The sequence below is a fragment of the Podarcis muralis genome, chromosome 10 (genome assembly GCF_964188315.1).
Source record: "Podarcis muralis chromosome 10, rPodMur119.hap1.1, whole genome shotgun sequence".
NCBI classification, from domain to species: Eukaryota; Metazoa; Chordata; class Lepidosauria; order Squamata; family Lacertidae; genus Podarcis; species Podarcis muralis.
Window position 1 is genome coordinate 42,786,294 of NC_135664.1, and position 23,943 is coordinate 42,810,236.

The 23,943-nt window shown below is 40.6% G+C and overlaps 1 protein-coding gene across 12 annotated transcripts in view; it reads right to left on the minus strand.

Annotated features, from left to right (window-relative positions):
- Positions 1 to 23,943, minus strand: part of ANKS1B (ankyrin repeat and sterile alpha motif domain containing 1B) — a 330,160-nt gene that overhangs the window by 208,371 nt on the left and 97,846 nt on the right. For all 12 annotated transcript variants that reach the window (XM_077934851.1, XM_077934853.1, XM_077934844.1 and 9 more), the window contains one exon: positions 20,815 to 20,995. In XM_077934851.1, coding sequence (XP_077790977.1) covers positions 20,815 to 20,995 — 181 coding nt within the window. The remainder of the gene's footprint in view (positions 1 to 20,814; positions 20,996 to 23,943) is intronic.

The following is a 23,943-nucleotide window of genomic DNA, read 5'->3' on the forward strand; positions in this document are numbered from 1 at the left end:
CTACTATACATGCTGCTGTCTCCTCTGCAGCTATAGGACCCTGTCATGGGAATGTGGTTACAATAACATAATGGAAGTGAGGTAGGGGAGAAGGGAAACCAGTGAAGCTTTCCATGAAATGTGAGGACAGGGGAAAAGGTTTTATAAAATATGAGTGGTCAGAAATCATGAATACAGATACTGTAAAAGAACTGACAATAAAGGTAAAGGTAAAGGGACCCCTGACCTTTAGGTCCAGTTGTGGATGACTCTGGGGTTGTGGTGCTCATCCTTGCTTTACTGGCCAAGGGAGCCAGCGTAAGCTTCCGGGTCACGTGGCCAGCACGACTAAGCCACTTCTGGCGAACCAGAGCAGTGCACGGAAATGTTGTTTACCTTCCCGCTGGAGCGGTACCTATTTATCTACTTGCACTTTGACGTGCTTTCAAACTGCTAGCTTGGCAGGAGCCAGGACCGAGCAACGGGAGCTCACCCTGTCGCGGGGATTCAAACCACCGACCTTCTGATCAGCAAGCACTAGGCTCTGTGGTTTAGACTACAGCGCCACCCACGTCCCTTAACAGAACTGACAATACCAGCTCCTAAATAATATCATCACTGGGGTCATACAATTGCCCCCCTGGCCAAAATGTTTCAGGTGATCTTGAGATAGAGAATGAAATCAGGAAGGCATCCAATGAAGGACATGTTGCATAGGTAGCCAACATGGTGTCATCCCATCAATTGTGAATACTGGCCATTCCAGTGGCCAATGGGAATTAAGAGTTCAACAACATCTGGAGGGACCACATAGGCTACCCCTGCATTATAGTAATGGGTGCCTTCAATTATCCTCACATAAACTGGATAAATGATAAAGACATATCCTGGAACTGAAAAAATTCCTTCCAGTAGCACCTTAAAGACCAACTAAGTTAGTTCTTGGTATGAGCTTTCGTGTGCATGCACACTTCTTCAGATACACTGAAACAGAAGTTGCCAGATCCTTCTATATAGTGAGAAGGTGGGGAGGGGTATTACTCAGAGGGGGGTGGGAATGGGTGATTGGCAGATGGCTGTGATGAGCTTGTTGACGACTCTTAAGGACGGCAATAGGTCTTACAGGGAAAAGCAAGGGGTGAGAAGGTGAAAAATGGCTTTGTCATGTATAGTGAGATAAGAATCCAATGCCTTTGTTCAGGCCAGGTGTCTCCATGGTTTTAAGTTTGGTAATGATTTGCAATTCAGCAGCAAATCATTAGACAAAAGCAAAATCATTAGACAAAGCAGAACAAGCAACAACTTCACAAAGCAACACCTCTCAACCCACTGGAGAACAACCACCATCCTCCCAACAGAACACTGACCACCAACTACCACCGAAAAAGTGTTACACAAAAAGAGACTCCACATGGACCCCTCCTGATGGACGCAATACCACACTGGACTTGTACATTGACTGCTTCCGCCACAGAATACAAACAGATGTGACCAGAAAACACCACCGCTTACAACAAAATCTAAACCATGCTGAAAGGAGAGCCATAGATAATCTCAGAAACAACCCAGACATTATAATTAAAGAAGCAGACAAAGGTGGAGCTGTCGTCATCATGAACAAAACTGACTACATTCAGGAGGCTCACAGACAACTTTCCAATACCGCCTTTTACATAAAATTGGACTCAGACCCCACACAAGAATACAAAAAAGAACTGAACAAGATTGTTAAGGAGCTACCCCCACACATCCAAGAACAGATCCTCACCAACACACCAACAGAACCTCAACCAGGAACTTTCTATCTTCTACCTAAAATACACAAACCAGGAAATCCAGGACGCCCCATCATTTCAGGTATTGGCACTATCACAGTGGGTGTCTCCGGTTATATGGACACTGTTCTGAAACCATATGCCATCAGTGCTCCCAGCTATGTACGTGACACCACAGATTTCCTGAGGAAAATACAATCTTTAGATAATCTTCCCAACAATACTATACTAGCTACTATGGATGTGGAATCCCTGTATACCAACATCCCACACAACGATGGTTTACAAGCTATAAGGAACACCATTTCAGATAAAACCACAGCGGACTTTGCCACCAAACTCTGCCAATTTGTCCTTACCCACAACAACTTCAAATTCGGTGATGACCTGTTCCTTTAGATCAGCGGCACAGCAATGGGCACCCGCATGGCCCCACAGTATGCCAACATCTTCATGGCAGATTTAGAACAACGTTTCCTAAACTCCTACCCACTCAAACCTCTCTTGTACCTGCGATACATTGATGATATTTTTATCATCTGGACACATGGTCAACAGACCCTGAACACCTTCCACCAGAAATTCAATGATTTTCACCCCACAATCAACCTAACAATGAATCAATCTATGCAAGAAATACATTTCTTGGACACTACTATAAAAATACAGGATGGGCGCATAGACACCACCTTATACCGTAAACCAACTGACCGACAAACATATCTACATGCCTCTAGCCACCATCCCAAACATACCAAACAGTCCATTGTTTATAGCCAGGCACTACGTTACAGCCGTATCTGTTCCAATTCTACAGACAGAGACTCTCACCTAAGAGATCTACAGCAAACCTTTTTAGAACTAAAATACCCAGCAGATGAAGTTAGACAACAGATCAACAGAGCCAGACTGATACCCAGAGAGAACTTGCTGCAAGACAGACCCAAAAAAGAAAATAACAGAACTCCTCTAGTCATCACATACAGCTCCCAAGTTAAAACAGTACAACGCATCATCAGAGATCTACAACCTCTCCTGGACAATGACAGTTCTCTTTCTCAAGCTCTGGGAGGAAGACCTTTCATTGCCTACAGACAGCCACCCAATCTCAAACAACTCCTAACCCACAATAATACTACAACCAGACTTAACACGGACACTGGCACCAGAGCCTGCAATAAACCCAGATGCCAACTTTGCTGCCACATCCACCCGGACAACACCATTACTGGCCCCAACAACATCACACATACCATCTCAGGACTATTTAATTGCTCATCGTCTAACATTGTGTATGCCATCAAATGCCAACAGTGTCCTTCAGCTCTCTATATTGGACAAACAGGCCAAACCTTACGCCAAGGAATAAACGGACATAAATCTGACATCAAGAATCACAAGACAGAGAAACCAGTAGGAGAACACTTCAATCTCCCAGGACATTCTATACAAGATCTCAAAGTAGCTGTTTTACTACAAAGGAATTTCAGAAATAGACTGGAAAGAGAAGCTGCTGAATTGCAAATCATTACCAAACTTAAAACTATGGAGACACCTGGCCTGAACAAAGGCATTGGATTCTTATCTCACTATACATGACAAAGCCATTTTTCACCTTCTCACCCCTTGCTTTTCCCTGTAAGACCTATTGCCGTCCTTAAGAGTCGTCAACAAGCTCATCACAGCCATCTGCCAATCACCCATTCCCACCCCCCTCTGAGTAATACCCCTCCCCACCTTCTCACTATATAGAAGGATCTGGCAACTTCTGTTTCAGTGTATCTGAAGAAGTGTGCATGCACACGAAAGCTCATACCAAGAACTAACTTAGTTGGTCTTTAAGGTGCTACTGGAAGGAATTTTTTTTGTTTTGACTATGGCAGACCAACACGGCTACCCATCTGTAACTGAATCCTGGAACTGAGAAAGTGATAAAATTTTCAAATATCCTGAAAACCTGTGCCCCAAAAACATTTGGTTATGGAACCAACTAGAGGGCATGTGATCCCGCCCTTATTCCTTTGTGGTACCAAGAACCTGGTGTGAGATGTTATGTGCTGTTGAACATATAGGAAACAATGACCACATGCTGTAAAAAAAGATCCATCCGAACAGAATGAGGGAAAGAAAAATGAAAGGAAAGTATAGAAAATACGTAGCAGAATGGTTGTGAGATGAAATGCGTTTCAAGCTACAGGTTGAAAACTTGCAAGTTGTAAGGAAAGACATGCAGTGCAATCCTTTGTGTGTTTATTCAGATGTAAGTCCTAGTGTGTACTATGGGAATAAAACTTCCAGTTGAGGGAGCACAGGATTGCAGCCCAAGTATAGAAGATGCCAAAGTGAACGAACTGTCAATCGGTGTTAATGAGTTCTCCCGTGATATTGTTTATTAATTATTATCCATGATCAATGCGGAACGGTGTGGGGGTTTTTTATGGCTCCAATTGACTAAGCTGCTCTTTGTAGGGGAAATTCACCACCATCAGTACTCCAAATATTTCAGCTACTCTTTTCAGTACTTTCATGGAATCATATCTTCCATGAAAGAGGATGTGAGGTATTTATGGCAGGCGCGGGAAACTGCTTTTCAAGTGTCACAGAATGCAGAGTGATATAGAAGTATAAGAACCAGCGTTTCCCCCATGTAAAAGTCAAACATATATAAACTACACATGCATAAAATGTCCTTTTCTTCCTCAGGCTTATCAGCTATATAAATAACTTTAAAAGGATAGTTGTCCTAATAGACAAATTAGTATCATGAACTGGAAATTCTGATCTGCAGTTTGACCTTCAGCAAATCACTTCACTACTCACTCACTGTTTCAAGTTGTTAACTGGCTATGGATAACAAGAAGCAGAAGACTTGGAAATTGGCAATCATTTTTCCTGCTGGAAAGGATAAAGTGTAAGATTTGCAATTCTAGACATTTTTGAACACTAGCATTAGACAGTATTGTTGTTTCAGGGATAAAAACATGAAAGACAAATTATTACCATATTGTAAAATGTTTATGTGCCCAATTCAGGTTTAATACATGCCAGCTTAAATCAAGTTGTGTCATCTCCAGGATAAATTCGAATATGCTCTTTCACTTGTGCATCCTGCAAAGTCATCATCATAATTGAGGCAGAATACCAATACATTCTTTCTCTTGGCAAAATCTATCAGCAAATGTTTTTTCTCTTTCTTTTTTATCACAGTTAGGGATTTGCACTGTACTATGCCTGCAGTCACTACAGAACATTTTAAGTATACTTAGGAATATATAAGCCATCAGACAGCCAGTATCTTGGTGTTTTTTCTGGTTGCTTAGGCAACCCAGTACCACTGTTATGAAACTGAGAATAAAAAACTCAAAAAGGTAATCTTCTTGAATGGAAAGTCATTCAGATTTAAAAGGGTCCAGTTTGTGGGTAGTTTCATTTGCCAAAGAAGTCAGTAGAACTGCTCATTCATCTCACATGAGGTATAATCTACGTCACTTGTACTAAATAGAAGAAATATTAGCTGGTGTTAATCTTTAGATTACATTAAATTGTTGGGGAGAAATAATGGATCAATTTAGTTTTAATCAGCGCTCAGAACGATTCTAAAAATATACTATTATATTGAAATGGCCTCAATTAGATCCTGAAGCTCATATTCAAAGCGTGGGAATCCAAATTCTCAGGTAAATTATTTCCCCAAATGAAATTAGTTTATTAATTTAAGCAATATAATAAAGCAACTATGCTAGCTTTTGGAATGTATATACCAGGGCAGTGGCGTAGCGTGGCTTGTCAGCACCCGGGGCAAGGCAAGTAATTTGCACCCCCTAACCCGTGGATTTGCGCCCCCTAACCCATGGATTTGCGCTCCTTAACCCTAACCCCCAGATGTTGCGCCCGGTGCGGCCGGCCCCCCCTGCACCCCCCACGCTACGCCACTGTACCAGGGAGATAATTTACATCACAGGATGACAGGCAACTGCACAGAATTGCTCTGCCTATGCATGGCACAAACCACATAAGCAGAGTCCAGGCAGCTTGCTTTATGTAGCACTGTGATAGTTTGTAGGTATAGGGAATCACTGGCCTGAGCATTGCTGCTCTATGTTGTTACCATGGGCAGAAGAGAGACTGGTAAGCCAAAGTTATCAGGCAACCTGGGAATCTGCTGGCCTTATATAAGAAGTGTCCTTGGCTTATTTCCAGCAACTCGGTTCATTCCATTTCTGTCCTGAACAACATTAACTGCCTCTAGACTCCTTTGCCTGCCTGCCCATTGGCCTGTCTTGGACCACAATGCCTGCTTCTGCCTTTCAGACTTAGCCTAGGGGAGTCATATAAATTAATAAATTTGAGTGCCAAGGGAATCATAGAATTGTATAGTTGGAAGGTACCCCAAGGTCAAGTCCATCCCCTGCAATGCAGGAACAACATAAGACAGTGGAAACCAAAAGTAAACATATTGGAAAGCAGTCATTAGAGTAAATGAATTTGTTTTACTTACAAAAATAAAGAGCCCTACTGGATCACACCAAAAGCCCATCTAGTTCAGTATTCTGTCCTTATAGTACAAAGTGACAACTGTTGATTAATCGGCATTTGCAAGTTCTGTGTTTATTTTCTCAAGCAACTCTGCATCAGAACAGAGTAACTGCTTTGCTATGCTGCATTTTCTATCTAAAACAATTCCTGAATAATGAATATTTATGTATTTATTTACTTACTACATTTATATGTTCCCTATCCACCAAGGAGTCTAGGCAATGTGCATGGTTTCCCGCCCATTTTATGCTTACAACAACCATGTGAGGTAGGTTAAGCTGACAGTCACACTGGCCCTAGGCCACCAAGTGCATTTCAGGACCTAACAGAATTTGATCCCAGAACTCTCCAGTCCTAGTCCAGTACTCTAGCCATGACATCACACAATCAAAATCAAATAATCACCAGGCCTATAATTAGGAATATTTAAAATTTATGTATACCATTTGCAACTTCCATAGTAAAAACAATACATATCTGTTTTAGTGCACTTCTACCCATACAAAATATGCAACATTCACATCTGCATGAAAAACAGCTATCTTCACAGGCTGTATAGAAGATAACCTTTCTGGGCCAATAGACAGTATATGAAGATGCAGTATATGCATGTACTGTATGTCTCTTTGATATCAATATATTTCATTTTATTGGTGTGTATTCTAGCCCTTTAATACACAAACACGACTTAAAAGTCCCTTCCCTCTTTATTCTATTTCCCATTTTCTTCAGAGAATAACACTGACACCACTCACCTTCTTTTATTTCAGGAAGAAGTTAATATGCCACATCTATCTAGAACCTAAGCTATTTGCATACAAAGCATCACTGCTACCAAGAAACAATGGGTAATATAATAAGCAAATTAATCATAGCCACTGCCCTTCATGCACGCTTTTAATTTAAACAGCAAGATGCTTATAGGACATATTCAAAAATAATTTTGTCTATCATCGCAATTCAACTCTCACTAGAAATAGACATCAGCATTAAAGGCTTAATAGCAAATCTGAGAGAGAGAGAGAGAGAGAGAGAGAGAGAGAGAGAGAGAGAGATCATCCTAAGGTAGTAGACAAAAACAGCTAAAAAGTCCTAAAATATGCAAGTTTTATTGTGTGTTTTGTGGATTGGATCAATAAACAGAGTTTATCAGAAGCCCAATGCATATTGGGTAAAATCCTTTCTTCAAGGGACCACACCAATTACTAAATTGTGTTAAGTGCTCAAGTAACTGAATAAGCTGGGTTAAAGGATTTCACTATTTCTTAGCATCTCTTCGGCTAACATGGCATAGACAAACTATAATCACACCATTATGTCTGTATTGCGTGTCGAGGTCCCCAAGCCACCCCCCAAATAACTCACAATGCACACTTAATTTTTGTTTAAGGTTTTTGGCATAATTTTGGCCACAACTTTATTTAAATACAAAACCGTGAGTGGTTGTTTAGGCATTGGTTAAGACTATCTGTCCCCCCGCCTGGGGACAGAACTGACTTCTGGGCACCACCGAAAGACAGTGCGGGGGAAAGCAAGTCAGGGAGAAATGGAGCTGAGTCACAGACCCTCAATTCTCACCCGCATGCTCCCCGAAGGCTTGCCGGCCCGAGTCCCATTCCAGGGATTGGATGAAAAGATGGCAAGCCCCAGGATTCCTTTAACGGAATTCCCTTTCCGCAGCAACCATGGAGGGGCAGGCCCAGCCTATCCTAACCCCTCCTCCACCAATTTATAACCAATGCCTAACCGCAACCTTACAAGTTGTGACGATTAGGCAAAACCAAATGGCCCAGCCAATCAGCCAGATGGACAAAATTCCTACCAGGCCCCTGCCCCAACGGCAGACGACCCCATGACAGGCTTAGCAAGGTCAATGCAACAACCCCTTACTCAAGGGCGGGTGGGCGGGTGATCCGTTGCACGCAGCAAAGAGAAAGCTCCATGCTGTGTACAGAATATTTAAACATTTTACCCCTCCCACCAAAATTGCAACATAACTTTTACCCCAGCAACCCAGTGAACCAATCACTGCCCCAGGCCGTCTGCTGAGGGGTGGCTCAGCAGACCCCACCGCAACACGTGCTCTCCATGAAGGAGAACACGCTTTATAAGCATATTTTTAAAGTCTGCATGAGAGGGGCTTAGAAGTTTCTATCTGTTTTTCTGACACTTCTGTTACTGCTTGAAAAGATGGCCAAACAAAAGAGGAAAACTGAAAATTGCCATAGACTGGTTTTTCTTTTGTCCTAGTAGGCAAGCAGTGAGTCAGCCATTATTTCCCTCCCAAATGTGAAGTTGTTATTCTGTACTTTCAGATAAAGCACACCACAAACACTTTTTAAGAACAGAACACCGCCAGAGTTCTGGTGCATCTGGCTTTAATTTTCAAAGCTTAGCTTTTGAGATGGAAATGTATTTTTCATGGCTATGCAAACATTAATAGAAGTCAGCTAGGTTATTTGAACTATTAACTTTGCTTGAAGACCATATACTGCTCCTGGTGCATCAAATGCTTTGGGTTGTAGTATCCAGTTGAGTTACTCTGCTGGCATAAAGCTCTTTGATCCAATTGAGGCTTCCATCAGCAGAATTAAGGCAGAGACTATTTTTGGAAATTCCTCATTCCCCAAAGCTCCCCCCCCCCACTGTGCCAATGGTCCACACTGTTCTGAAGGGTCCCCCAATGCTCAGGAGCAGATTTTGAGGTGTGTGGAAGGGAGAAGATAGGATTATGTCTGTCTCCATTCTGCTGACAGACGCCTGCTAGATCAATGAGACTTCCATTAGAAGAGTAAAACCAACAAGATACAACCATGTCTTTCCCCAACCATGTACTTGTAAGTCTTTTGTTGCTAGTGAACAGCATATAAATAACAAAAATATACTGCTACCTATTCTCAGTACAGATCAAATGCTGAACTAGACTATTTATCACTATCTGCATGAACCCAACCACTTCTTACGTTCCACAGGTGACCTGTGGTCTGTGTGCACACACTGCATAAATCAAGGGTGAGGAATATTTGGCCCTCAAATGTTGCTGGACCAAAACATCCATAATCACTGCATACTGACCTCACTTGCTAAGCTCTCTCAAGGAGGTTTCCCAACAATTTAGGTTCTATTTCTGAGAAGATCCTGACCTTTGTTGCCACTCACCATTGGTCTGAGGCAGTAGAATTACTGTTCACGCCTCCTCCACCCCTCACAACTGTAGTATAAAGCTGTTCTGTTTTTTGCAGCTTTTGAGAGAGGATACGAAACCTATCTCTTCAAAAAAGATTATATGGCTACTGAATGGACATTATGGCCTTGAGTTGCTAATGCTGGTGATTCTGTTGTGTTGGTTTATTATTGTATTAAATTTGTCTTTATCGTTATTTCTATGAAGCTCTGTTTGAATCTGCCTCAAGTCTTGCAGATGTAGGGCAGACATGCTTTTTGAAAAATGAACACATTTCTATTATACAGGTGCTGTAGAATTTTCAAGAGTACTATAATGTTTTGAGAGCCAATTTAGAATCCTTAAAATGAAAACTTATACATGTTAATTAAAAGCAAGTCCTACTTTTGTTGTGGGACTTACTCCCAAGAGCATGACCATGGTATTGCACTTAAGAGTTCAATTTAATCCTCTTGGAAAGCCTTAAGATTTAAGAACCATTTTCCTTGACTCTATGTATATGATAAGGATAGGAAAGGTTTTCCAACACATTTTCCCCTTTCACAAATGTGTAGTCCCAGCATGCTTATCTAATTATGGTTCTGTTTGCAGAGCCATACTTGCCTTGAACTACATCTGGGACTAAATTAAACAGGTTTTGTTTATTCAAGGTTGTAGCTCCCAAACACAGCTCTTGTAATTACCTTTCCTGAAAGGAAACTGTTTTTGCCATTCTCCCTAGTTACAAAGAAAACCTGAAACAGATGTTTGGTGCACACTGTTTATGCCAAAGCAAAGTACGCAGAAATAAATTCACTGTGTGTTACTCTGGACAATCCCATTACAAATGAAAAGTGAGGTAATATATTTTTATTTAGAATACAGATGGTGAACATGTGGCCCTCCAGTTGTTGTTGGAGTCCACCTCCCAACAGTCCTAGCCAGCATGTTCAATGCTGAAAGGTGATGAGAGTTGAAGTTCAATAACATCTGAAGGTCTAAGTTTCCCTATCCATGATTTAGACCAACTAATTTTCCATATGCAGCATATAAGCCTGAGAGATACCTAGAATTTTTATTTACATTGAGTGTTTCACACAAGGGCCAGGTTCAAGGTGTATTAGCGTATAAAGCCCTTAATAACCTGGGACCAATTTACCTACGAGATTGCTTTACCCCACATGCGCCCACTCAACTGCTTTGATTGGTGGAATTGGCACTACTTCAGGTACCACATAATGCCTGTTCTGCATTTGTAAGAACTCAGTCGTTTATAGTGTAACAGCACCTGCACTTTGAAACTCCTTGCCTATTGAAAGCAAGCAGGCACCTTCCCAGTACTCTTTTTAGCATCTGCTAAAAACATTCGTGTTTAGGCGAGCCTACCCAGATGCTACCCAAAAGCTGAGGTAATTTTAATTTGTTTTAGTATTTTAACTTTTGTATGTTTTAAAGTGAGGTTGTAAATTTTTCTTCATTTTACTGTTTTATCTTCTGTAAACTGCTTTGAGGTTTACTACAATCAAGCGGTGTATGTATTTATTTAAATAAATAAATAAATAGCTGAAGGAACAGGGTCAAGTTAGCCATGAGGAGAGACTGAAATATATATAGGAGTGTTCTGTTTTAAACTTTTTAAATTTTCAAAATGAACAGAAAAAAATTATTGGAGCAAGCTGGTAACTGATGAATCTGACAAAGACAGTATTAAAAAAAAGAACCACGAAAAATTGTCACAGCTGCTTTAGATACAAGCCACACATTCTCCTTCGGGGCAAGTAGTTGGATTAGATAACCTGCAAAACCCTTCCAATTCTGATTCTGCACCACCAAGAAATTTCAAAAAACCTATTCATTTCATTACAATAGCAAGAATGATGATTAGCTCTGAAAAACACCCATGGGCTAAATTCCATTGTCAAAAGCATGCACATCACATACATATAATTCAGGTCTGGTTGTTTTAGTACTGTAAAAAGAAGCTGTACAGAGCAGTATCTCACCGAATAATTATAGGGAAAATCTTTTTTTAAAAACGTTCCAATATTTTTCTCTCCCTCTATCTCTCTGGATTAGAAAAATCCTATATGCCAAGGAAAATAATGGGTAATACTTTTATGTGTAATCATATTCATGATGTATTTTTTAAAAACAAATCTGGAATAGTTTCTAAGAAAATTAAAGTTGATTCCCTAACTCCCCAAATACAGGTAGTAAGTATCTCTTTTTTTAACTTACTGGCTCCTACCTGTAGTAATAGCATTCAGAGAACAATAGCATTTCTTCCCTGGCCAGCAGCCACCATTGCAGTCTGCTAAAGGTTAGTTAACTTGTTTTAAGTGCCAGTAGACCTTCCTGTAGATATACATATATTAATCTGATACATAGTTTTTATCTCCTCTCCCCCCCGTTGTACATGTTCAGAATATCTAAAGGAAAATGCAGCACCTGCTATTTATTTTATTTATTTATTAAATTTCTCTACCAGCCTTCATTCAAGGATCACAGGGCAGTTTACAATATAAAAACACAAAATATAGTAGCAAACAAAAATATTAACCCCCCCCCCGAATAAAAGGCCATAGTTTTTTTATTAGCCAAAGGCCTAGGGAAAGAGAATGATTTTGCCTGGCACCTACTATTGCTGCCAAAGAGACTTCAGCTGCGTAGGCTGATTTTCTCCTTCATGGAAACTTGAAAAGGCCTTCTGTTCCTCAAGGGAAAGAAAAACAGCATCTATCACTGCTGCTAGAGAAGCTGCAGCTGCATACTCCTGATTGTCTCCTCTTTGGGTTTTTAAAAAACTGCTGTCCCTACTTCTACACAATGGAATGGGACGCAATAGAGATCTTTGTTTGCGTGCAGCTCTTTAAGACAGCGTGACTTAAAGACAGTGGGAGAATAAGGTGATTAATAGTATACCTCTTGCTGGAAAAGGTGGGTGCCGCAGCCCCAGGCTCTTCACTGCTTAAGCAACTGCTTTCTTCCAGAGCAGATTGTACTCACTCCCTTCTCTGTCTTTCTGTCAGAACAGAGAAGTTCTGCTTATGGGGATGGGTAACCCCACCTATCAATCTCAACCTCTTACTCTAAAGTCCACCTTCAATGTTCTCAAAGTTCTCTGTATTCCTGCCTCTTTCCCTGACTTCTTCTGGGTTTATAAACTGTCAGCAGGATGGAAACTAGCGGTCTCTTATTAAATGCTCTGCCTACAACTCATTCTGACTGGGCTGGGGTATTGTTTGGGAGGGGCTGTTGGGGGTGTTGTTGCTGGGGGTTTTGTATTTTTATTTTAGATCTTTTTGTGACTTATGCGGAAATTGTTCAGTTTGGTTGTGTGTTTTCTAATGTTTTATTTATTGGTTATGACTACTTTTGTTATGCTGTAGTTATATTTTTTCAGGTTGTAAGTTGCCTTGACCATGGTTTGGACTGTGGAAAGGCGGCATACAAATAAAATTATGTATGTATGGTTGGGCTACTCATGAGCAAGCAGTCAGTGTAGCGGCAACTTCTCAGGGAGAAAACATAGTTTTGAGCTAAAGGAAGATTTCCGTTAATTTTAGTTGCCTTAATAATTCCCTTTAATTGTATCCTCAATGAGCTTTATAAGAAGAATAAGAATGAAAGAAGATAGCATAAAATAAAGGACTAAAAATTATAAAACCAATATATAGTAATCAGAAAGATAAAAATTGTGTGTGTGTGTGTGTGTGTGTGTGTGTCGTTCTGGGCACCACAATTTAAGGAAGATATTGATAAGTTGGAATGTGTGCAAAGGAGGGCAATCAATATGATAAAAGGTCTGGAAACTAAGCATTATGAGGAATGGTTGAAGGAGCTGAGTATGTTTAGCCTGAAGAAGAGAAGATTGAAGAGCTGCCAGAAGGATGATGGAGGAAGCTTGTTTTCTTCTGCTCCACAGAACAGGGCCCGAACCAATGGTTTCATATTACAAGAAAGGATATTCTGATGAAACACTATGAAGAACTTTCTGGGCTGTTCAGCAGTAGAATGGACTACCTCAGAAGGCAATGGACTCTCTCTCAAAAAAAGAGAAAGCAATGGACTCTCCATCATTGCAGGTCTTTTTTAATAGAGGTTGGATGGCCATCTGTCAGAAATTCCTGCACTGCAGGGGGTTGTACTAGATGACCCTTGGGTACTTCTCCCCACCCATGATTCTATGATAAGATCCATTAAAAAACACAGAACCATAAAAACAAAACATAGAGGCCATTGCTGGGGTTTTTGTATTTTTATTTTAGATCTTTTTGTGACTTATGCGGAAATTGTTCAGTTTGGTTGTGTGTTTTCTAATGTTTTATTTATTGGTTATGACTACTTTTGTTATGCTGATCCATTAAAAAAAACAGAACCATAAAAACAAAACATAGAGGCCATTAAAATAGAGCCATTAAAATCCACTAAGTTTGGAGGAATTTATGACAACTTGAATGCATAGCAAAACAAGAAAGTATTTACCATCCACCTAGATATTATCAGAAGAAACCTAACCAAACTTCTCCCAGGAAAGAGTTTCACAACCTGAGTATCTCAACCAAAAAAGCTGTATCCTAGTCAACTATATATCTGCTGGCAGTGGGACATAGGGCAACCCCTTGATAAAAAATGTAGTGGCCAAGCAAATTTTATAGGTGTTAACCAGAACCTTGAAATGAGATCAGGAACAAACTTGAAGCCAGTGCCAATTGAACAGAAGCAGAGAGTAATATGTCCTGTAACGTAAGTCTCAGTTTCAATTTTGGCCACTACATTTTGCATCAGCTGCAGTTCATTTCACATCCTTTTTTGCTTGCCTTTGTGTTGACAAACAGCAACTGCACAGGCACTCATCTAACAGGAGTATTTATGAGGTAGAAATGGACTGAACACCCCACTGAGAACCCAAGCTGCACCCCTAAAATATTTGTCAAAATATTCCATTTCGGAGGACCAGGGACTCATTTTAAATCCCTTGCTCACCAAGGCACTGTGCATGTGCAAACACTCACAGCTGCTGAAGACTAATACCTAAAAGAAATATAGAAAATTATTCTCTTTGTTCAGCTATGGGGAAAGAACCTCCATGATACCTGAGAAAGCCTAGCACTGTTTTCCCCTTGATAGCACATACAATGCATTTCCTATAATGATAGTGCAAAATGCTTCACCACAAGATAATCAGATTTCCTATCAAATTTCCTCCTGCCTTTCAAGTAACCACTTTTATTATAATAAGATGTGCAATTTGATCATTTAGTTAATTCTGCCCAAGAAGAAGAGGGATCTCAGCTGTATTTCCTTTGGGAATGACTATTCAAGGAGACCGTATGAGAAGGTCACCCTCCCTCTTCATCCTCTGCTATCTACTTGGATTTCTGAAGGACAAGGTGTACTAATAGTAACTACCCACTCCATACTTAGCTCATGTTATTAAGTCTTGGAACCTTCCCCAGGTTACAGGGTTTTGTTTTAACTGACTGTATGTTTCCTACCAGACCTGATTTTATTGGTAGGTGAAGGCAGCTGATTAGGATTGGATTGGGTTGTTTAATCGTTATTTAAGTAAGTGGCTCTGTATGCTGGTTTTCAGCTGAAACCTTCAAAGTGTCCCCACATTATTAAGCATAATACAAGTGATACATTAAAAGTTATATACTTGAAATAAAACAAAACAAAAGCTCAAAAAAGAGCAGTGTCTTATTTGCCTCCCTCCTTCTCTAACCTGGAATCCTTCTCAAAGGGCAAGTGATAGATGGTGAAGAGGAAATAGACCAGCCGTACTAGGAGTAGTAGTTTTCTTTGCCTGCCTCCCCTCCATCCTGGGCAGAATAATGACTCAAGACAACGTGCTATAGGATTAAAATTGGCCACAACTTTATTAAGTTTCAGATGTAGGGAGACTTTGGCTCAGGCATTGGGCATTTATCCTTCCCAGTCCCCAGCCGGGGATCTGGGAGACATCAGGGTTATCCAGAATATGTGGGGATTGGGCTGGCTCTGGAGAACATATGTTCAAGGAGAGAGCCCGCCCCCCGTTTCGCCACCACTGGAGGGGAGAGCAATGACAACCTCTCAGCGTATGGCCAATGCCTCCCCTCAAGACCCCTTTAAAGGGGAACCCTGGGATCACCGCCGCAAGGGGGGGCGTGGGCTTCACACACACCCCTTTAGGAAGATAGACTAAAGGATTCCGCCCAAGGCCTGAAACCACCAAAGTTGTGACGTTTTGCTACGGGAAAGGCAAAACCTGCCAATGCAGGAAAATTCCTTTCCGGCCCTTCAACAGCGACCATGACGTAGCAGCGCCCGCGTACCTGTGGAGAAGAGGTTAACCTGCAAAAGAAGACTTAACTGAGGGAGGGCAGAGTGGGGGAAGCTCTGGAGCCAACTTAAGCTTCGCAGGTAAGATTCACCTTCTGTTGTGTGGGCAGGGCAGTCCCTCCCCTTACCTGGCCAATCCCCTGGCAATCCAGCCTGGGGGCAATCCAGCCTGGGGAGGGTGAAGCCAGCCTGAACTACTGGGAGCCGCACTGGGATCCGGGGGGCTGTGCACGACCACACAAAAGGTGGGGAGCGGTCATTGTAAGCTACACTGAACAAACAGGAAAAGAAAAGTATACTTTACATAACTCTGATTATGGCAGAGTGGGGAAAGAAATTCAGAAAATTGTGTAATTGTCCAAAAGGGATAAAAAAAAATTACAAAAAAGTAAAAATTTTAAACATGTATTCCAATTGTTTCACCATGAAATTATTTCCTAACAAAACTGAAAGCATGGAAAAATTTCTGTTCCAATTTTCAGTTACTTTAAAAAAAAAAAAGCAATCAGCTTTCCCTATTTCAGCTTGTTGAAACAAATGCTTTATGTTCTGTTTGTACGTCAATGAGAGCACAGGGTAAGATTTGAAGGCTTATAATTCCATACTAAATTTAGCTAGTAGTTTGGAGATAGAGAATTGCCATATAGAAGCGTGTGGAGTTTAGACAGAGTATTTTAAGTGCCTATATCTGAAAACATATAACACTTTGGCTACAGGTAAGATTTCTGTCGGACATAAAAATTAGTGGAGGGAGTGAATGCTTGCTTGACATCAGTCCAATAGCTATTAACTTGGAGGAAGATCTGAGTATACTTTCTTCCTGGGTGCTGCTGACAAATATAGTATGTTTGGCTATAACCTGGGAGATCTGGTTTGAACAACCCATGCCCTAGATTGTCTTTTAAGCTACAAAACAATCCAATTGGAGAATAGGTAAAAATCACAAAGCAGAGCTGAATGCAAAGACTTGTTGTCACACAAACTGCTGAAAGAAAAGGCTTCAAATTAGGCTCAGACAACTTCAACGTCCTTTAAAAACATGATGTTCCATTTCTCATATATTCATATTGTCACTTTCTCTATGGCTGGAAGTAGCCTGCCAAGAACAGCCTCTTAATGTGTGTCAGATATAAACAGCAAAAGGAACATTGAGGCACTAGCAGGTTATGCCCCGTAGCTTGAATTTTCTTTCTCCTGCCAGGATTCTTGCACAGCCCAAGCCTCATTATCATTTGCAAGTAAGGGATTATCTTTTTATTTAGGCAAATGTTTAGTATTCTGAGTTTCTTTCTTTAAGCAGATATGATAAGCCAGTGGCTGTCCCCCCCCCCCCAAAAAAAAATTGTATAAGAAATGTCTTCTCTCCTGTCAACAATTTCAATAAATGACTCAAAGGATGAGTAAATTATTTGAGAACCACCAAGGCCAATAAGCACACAAAAGCATAATACAATGGCTGGGCACAGGCCCAGCCTTCCATGAGGTGAAAAGAGGCACACGCCTCAGGGGGTGAATTATCACCATTCGTGCCCCACAAGGTTGCCTAACAGCTGCCACAACAAGCTGACCGGCCAACATTGCTGCCTGCCACCACTCCTTCTCTCTTGCCCACCTGCTGCTTCTGGCCTTCCTTTCTACCTGCCCACCTCCCTGCTCACACTGAGAGCGAGGCACTGTGGGCAAGGTTGCCCAGAAAGCACCTGTACCACCACTAATATGTGACACTTTAAAATACTGGTTAAAAACACAGTTTAAAAATTCCTAAAGTTTAAATAAAATTTAATGCCGAATTTTTAACCTGTATTTCAAAGTGCTGGTTTGGTTGCTCTCTGGGTGACCTTATCCACAATGCCTCACTCTGAGTAGGGACCCTTTCCTCAGAGCAAAGCTGGGAGCTGAGGAGAGGACTGTGAGGCAGACATGGTGGCGGCGGAGAGTGGAGTCAGGAGGGCGGGAGAAGGAGAAGACTGCAGGAATGGTGGGAGAGTTGCTGCTAGGACCATCCCAGGCACCACAAAGTCTTGTGCCAGCTCGAGCTGAGGAAGTAAGATTCTATTTTTAAGTAGTACCAGAAATCCAGTCTAGAAACCCAGAATTTGGGAAAGTAGACTGGAAAATTAAACAAGCATGTTCTTGCTTCTTCAAAAGCTGAAAGGAGAAAATAAACAAAGGCTGCAATCCTTATCTGGGAGAATGTCCAACTGAACTCAATAGGACTTGCTTCTGAGTAGATATATGAGATTGTACCTACATGATAAAATGAAGTGCACTTTATAGTCTACAGTGTGAAGCAGTTTGTTTAAGAGGTCAATAGTTAGAATTCTCATTTTTACAGGCTCTGCAGCGGGTTTTTAACCAGTTTCTTCAGCTCCAATTACTGCCCATATGTCATATAAATATATCTGATAACCAGCAAGCATTTTCAAAGTTATAAACAATCTGTTGAGAGGAAAAAATGAAAAGAAAATCTATCTGATCCAAAGATGAAACAGGCAGAATAAAAAGCATAAACTGAATGTAAATTGCATAGATATTTCAAGCAAGAGTAAGGTTTTTTATTTATTAAAAAAATCCATTAGAAAGAAGAAGAAGAAATATCTTGGTCACTAATTCTGATGGGACAATCCACATCCATTAAAATTAATTGGAATTATGCCACTGGCTTTAATAGTATGTGCATTGTAATTACAGTGAGCAATTGGGAATTATGTTTTGTTAATGGTTAAAAAACTTCTACTGTGAAATTTTGTTTTTTGTTTTCACTCTCAAAATCATCAGTTTATAGTAACTGATGGGGCATAGAATGGCCTGGGGAGGAAAGAATGACCCCAGACTGGGTGGGCCGCAACTTGATTTTGGGCAATTCTCTTATGAGACCTCCCTCTGTCAAAGGCGAACCTTGGTGTCTCAAATATCAGTGGCATCCCGCGTGACACCAAAAGCTGGCGCAGCCCCCCAGCCTTTTGCCTTCTGTGAGATGTCACTGCTGCAGCACCTGCTGCGGTACCCTAGAAGCTCTCCACTTAGTGCAACCAAACCAGTCGTGTTCTTCTAGATCTGCCTTTGCCTCTGTAGCAGAGGGGGGCAACCTGCAGTCCTTTTCATGTGACTCGACCTAATTCCAAAGCCCTGTGCAGCTGATCACTTCAGATCTAAAGTAAGTACAATCTTGCTTCCCTGTGGATCCTTCTCTTTAGCATGAAAGAGGTTTTTAATTTCCCCATGCACAATTGCCTGATTCTCATCACCACTTCCAGGATACTAAAGGTAGTTCGAGGTTCAAGCCAGCCAGTTTCTTCCTCTGACTCCTCCATTTTATTCCCCCCTCTCAATACCTCAACATTCCATAGCGCAACTCCCTGCAGCATTTTGTAGGCCCCTGTACTGGCCGTCAGTAAGTATTTTCTGGATTTGTTTACATTTATGAACAAATATACATCTGTACACCTAGGAAGTCTCTTGAGAATTCAGCAACTACCACCTTATTTTTGGTTGGCCACATCTCACATCCAGACTGATAGAATGGGAACCTTCCAAGTTCAATATTAGAAAAAATAATAAGCAACAAACAGCTGAGTAACATGCTAAAGTTTTGCTAGAGATTATTATGGCTATTATTTGAAAGATTATTTCTAGCCAAATCTCTTGGTTGCTCTGTAGAAATTAAATGGCTTATGATTCAATTTCTTCAAATCTTAAGGAACTATTATGGCTGCAAACATTCTGTAGATACAACTCTGATGTTAGTATGAGCAACAAGAACAAGTATAAATAGAAGAATTAGCAGCTGTGAACAGGAATTAAAGCAATTTATAATGAAGGTGACCTAAAGTTAAAATAAATGCATTCAGTTAGCTGTCATGCAAGGCAAGCCAGTCTAGGAAACTGGAAGAAGAAATCTGGAGTAGTAGCTATGCAATATTATGTATGCAAAAGTAGCAAAGTAAATTATCTTGTTTAAAAATAAATGAAACTGGTTTTTTTACTGAGTCACCTTGTATAAGACTTTCAGCTGTGACGGGATTTGGGGCCCATCTAAAATGGGTTTATGTGATGTATAATGGTGTTAGCATTGTTTTTGCTAACATTTTATTTATTATTGTACTTTAAGTGGGTTTGTCCATTAAGATAACTATGCTGTACAGGCAGCATGTAAATTTAATAAATAAATACATTGTACCAGCTCTGGTACCAGCAATCCTTTAACTGGAGATTGCAAATACTAAACCTGAGACTTATACAAGTAGAGTATGAGTTCAAGCACTGATTTCCTACTTTCCTACTTTCCACAGAACACAACAAGCAATGCTGCATTATCATAAGCATATGATAAATTGGTATTTAGCAATACATGACTTTTTTTTTGCAAACTATATAAGCAATTGAAAATGTTGTTTGGATTAGATGGGCCAATATGTATTACACTGTTTTTCACAGACTCATTTTTGTAGCATGATGAATTTTTCACCTTCTACTTTTTTCTTCATATTTTTTATTATTTCTTTCGAGGGCAAGAACAGCTATCAGAGCACTCTGTTTCGAAGCACGAAAAACTCTTCTATTCATTTCATTAAGCTAGATTTCCTGGGTAGCGAATTCTAAAGTGGTTTGATTCATGAGTTGGAGAAACACTTTACAGAGTGTGCAATACTGAATAAATATAAACATCATACAATTTATTCAGAGCAAGGATGTGACCTGACATGATAAAAATACCAGGTCTGCTCTGAGCAAAAGATAAATATTAATCCCACACCTTAGCTTCTACTGCACATTTATGCATGGGTGTAAGTAAGCCCAAATGCAAGCGCCCCTTGACTGTATTTCACTTTAGGGTATTCTTCAAACAATCCTTTAGAAAAACTGAAGGGAAGGGAATGTAAATGAATAAAAAGTATTATGGAATTCAGAAAGCAAGCCACCGAGAAAGCAGCCATGTCCCCCTGAGGGAGCAGAGGTGGCCTAGGATGCGATGCCAGTTGCTTATTGCAACATCAAAATGTATAGCTAATATGCAACTTATTTTTATTTTACCTGGAATGTCATTATCTTCAATGCTCCCTTCAATGGATCCCATGGAATAATTAGCTGGACTGATTGGAGGACTGGAAGTAAAGCTTGCATATCCAAGGGAAGAGTTGATTTCAAAATAATCATGGCTGTGATTTAATCGGTGAAATTCAAAAGCTGATACTATTGATGTACGTTGCTTCGGCTGGAAAAAAATTGAATTGAAATGTAAATATTTTAATTTATTTTCTGCCTCTAAGGTTCATCACCTTTTTTAAAAAAATGGTTTGTTAAAACAGATGCTCAAAAATTCCATTGCATTTCCCCCCTGTAAATTGATCTTCCATACATAATTCCTACAATTATTGCATTCTCGTTTGTCGCTTGGCAGGGCCACAGCCCGAGCCAGGAGGCTATCTTATTCCCATGTGGCCATTGTGGAGGGAGACACCTGGCGCCTCCCCTGCCAGCTGTGCCAGCCCAACAGGGGAGGCCTGATTGATCAGGAAAGTCAGATTGTAGGGGAAGGGGCTAAACCCAGTCCGTGCCTGCTGTACTTAAGAGGGTGATATTGTGTAGTTCACCCTCTTGGGAGATCATAATGGGATTCACCACCTGCCCACTCAGGCTGTAAGTGGCCTGCCGAAAGTTGAGTAGGTGGGCCAGTGTGAAGAACTTGCTATGGCTATTTGATCACTATTTGGGGACAGGGAGGATTCCTCCCCCTGCAGACGAATTGGCTGGTTTGCAGGCTTTTGCCTACCTCATAGCAACAGTCACAACTTTGGTGGATAAGGCATTGGGATGGATCCTTAGCTGATTAAAGGGCTCAAGGAGTAGTATCTCTGTCCACGAACCCACATGGGCGGGCAAATAGGCCATGACACCTCTCCCAATGGCGGCCCAAGCAGGATCGTAGCACCTGGTGCATGTCAGAGGCGACTACCCAGCTCCAGATTGACCCCATCTCATTTTGCAACCATCAAGTGGATTGATTGCCTTAACCAAAACCTACTTACATCTGTAATCAATAATAAATTCTGACCTATTTCAACCCAACACAAATATCCTGTGTTTCTTTCTATGGTTCACTCCACACAATGCTGTGGGTACCATTGTGCATGTGACAGCAATCATCTACTGCCGCTCCAACCCAGCTGCTATAATACAGTACCAAAAAACATATCAGTATGAGGTAACATATTGTATGGTCAATAGAAAACCTTATATGCCAATAAAATATTGACATTTCAGTAGGTTTCAAAGAGGGTTTGGAGAGACAGCATTTCAATGTTGATTCAATGGCAAAATTAAATTAATATCTAGATAGATGAGGCATAGAACAGAAATTAAAATAAACATTGCGAGTATATTCTGTGATACAATCTCGATAATATGCTTCAGACCAAAATTAAACTTTGTCTTAAATCCACTGTAATTTGATCCAAAGCTTTTGACGCATTCGAAATCCAAAATGAGTTAGTTTGGTTTGAAGTGCCTTCAGTTCCATCAGTTGGCCTTTCCTGATATAGTCTGTGCTTTAGAGTACTTCTCCAGACCTTTTGCCTAAGGCTTGCAGATCATGGGTTGCTTTTTATTACTGAGCAAAAAGTGTGTGGATGGCAATTACAGAATATATAAAAAGGGTTCTTCTTTTGCCTGAATGTACACTACAGGCATGATAGTAATGAAGGGAGATATCAGGGACAGACAAAAAAAGCCCCCTATTTTTTATCAGAGGGTTCATTGTTGCATTATATTCTCTTCTGTACCACTGAGATGGTCAATTAAATACATTTATGTCCACACCTTGAAAGAAAATAAGAACGTAAGAGCCCTACTGGATCAGACCAAAGGCCCATCTGATTCAGCAAGCTCTTCCCACAATGACTACCCATATGCCAATTGGTACCCATAAGTAAGACTCAGACTCATTCCCCAGACTCATTCACAGCACTCAAACAGGAGACTCACCACAATTTTCAGTTTTTAAAATCCTCAATCATTTCTAGCTCTTTCTAGCAGTGCCACTGTCTAGCAACAAATCTTCCCATTTCTGGCACAAGGCTATAATTTCACCCCTTTTTGCAACACTCTTTCATGCTCCAGAATATCAGTATCTAAGCCATTTTGAATACGAATAGTACCAACAATATGTATGTTTATTTCAAATGCAGATGCTGAATTTTAAATGTATATACAGCCATAATTTTAACTGTACTTCTAAAATCATAATAAAATTAATATATGACACCATCACAGTCAACATCACACACAACTGCATTAACAACTGCTGAAAACCCAAGCAGCAGTAACCAACTCCCAGGACACTAAACAGTGTCAAAATATTCCAGATGTCAGAATGACAGCTGTAAATAGGATGCAAGAGGGATGTTACCAGCAGAGCATTCCACAGAGTGGATGCCATTGTGGAGAAGTCAGGCTCCTGGATACCATTACTTTTCCTCTTTGTATGGGACATGGAGGAATGCACTCCTGATAGTCTGAGAATATGGGAGGATACCTATGGAGGATACAGTCTCCAAGGTACTTAATTCAATACATCACCAGTATGGAAGCTTTGAAAGGCATGAAATGTTTTACCACTCTAAAGCCTACCTGATCTACAAAGTTGATAAGCATGGCCTCCACTTCATTCATTCATTCATTCACTCACTCACTCACTCACTCACTCATTCAAAAATATTGAATAGAGTGTTCGGCACTCAAAGAATGCAATGCTACTGAATTCAGTGGGAACCGAGTCACTGACTTTAATTAAGTCCCGACATTGAATTAGTAATGAACTAATCCAAGAGCACAGCTATTCAATGTTCTGAGTCCATCTGTTGACAATTTCATGATGAAAATAGCATTTAAAGGCTGTTTCCAATTAACTATCACATAACAGCTTGTTCTAACAATAATTCCAATTTCTCTCTGCTTTCTTGTGTGCAAGCCATCAAACAAAAAATAGCTTTGACAGAAAGTGATAAATGGCTAATACAGCGGTGTCTGGAGAAAGAGGAAATGAAGAACCCTGTGCTAGCCAAAAGGAGTTATAGAGTTGAAAAGAGGCATGTGTGGACAGCATGAAGTAAAAACAGCTCTGACGCTTGGAAAGTCTTTTAGATGAAATAAAATAAATTTCAT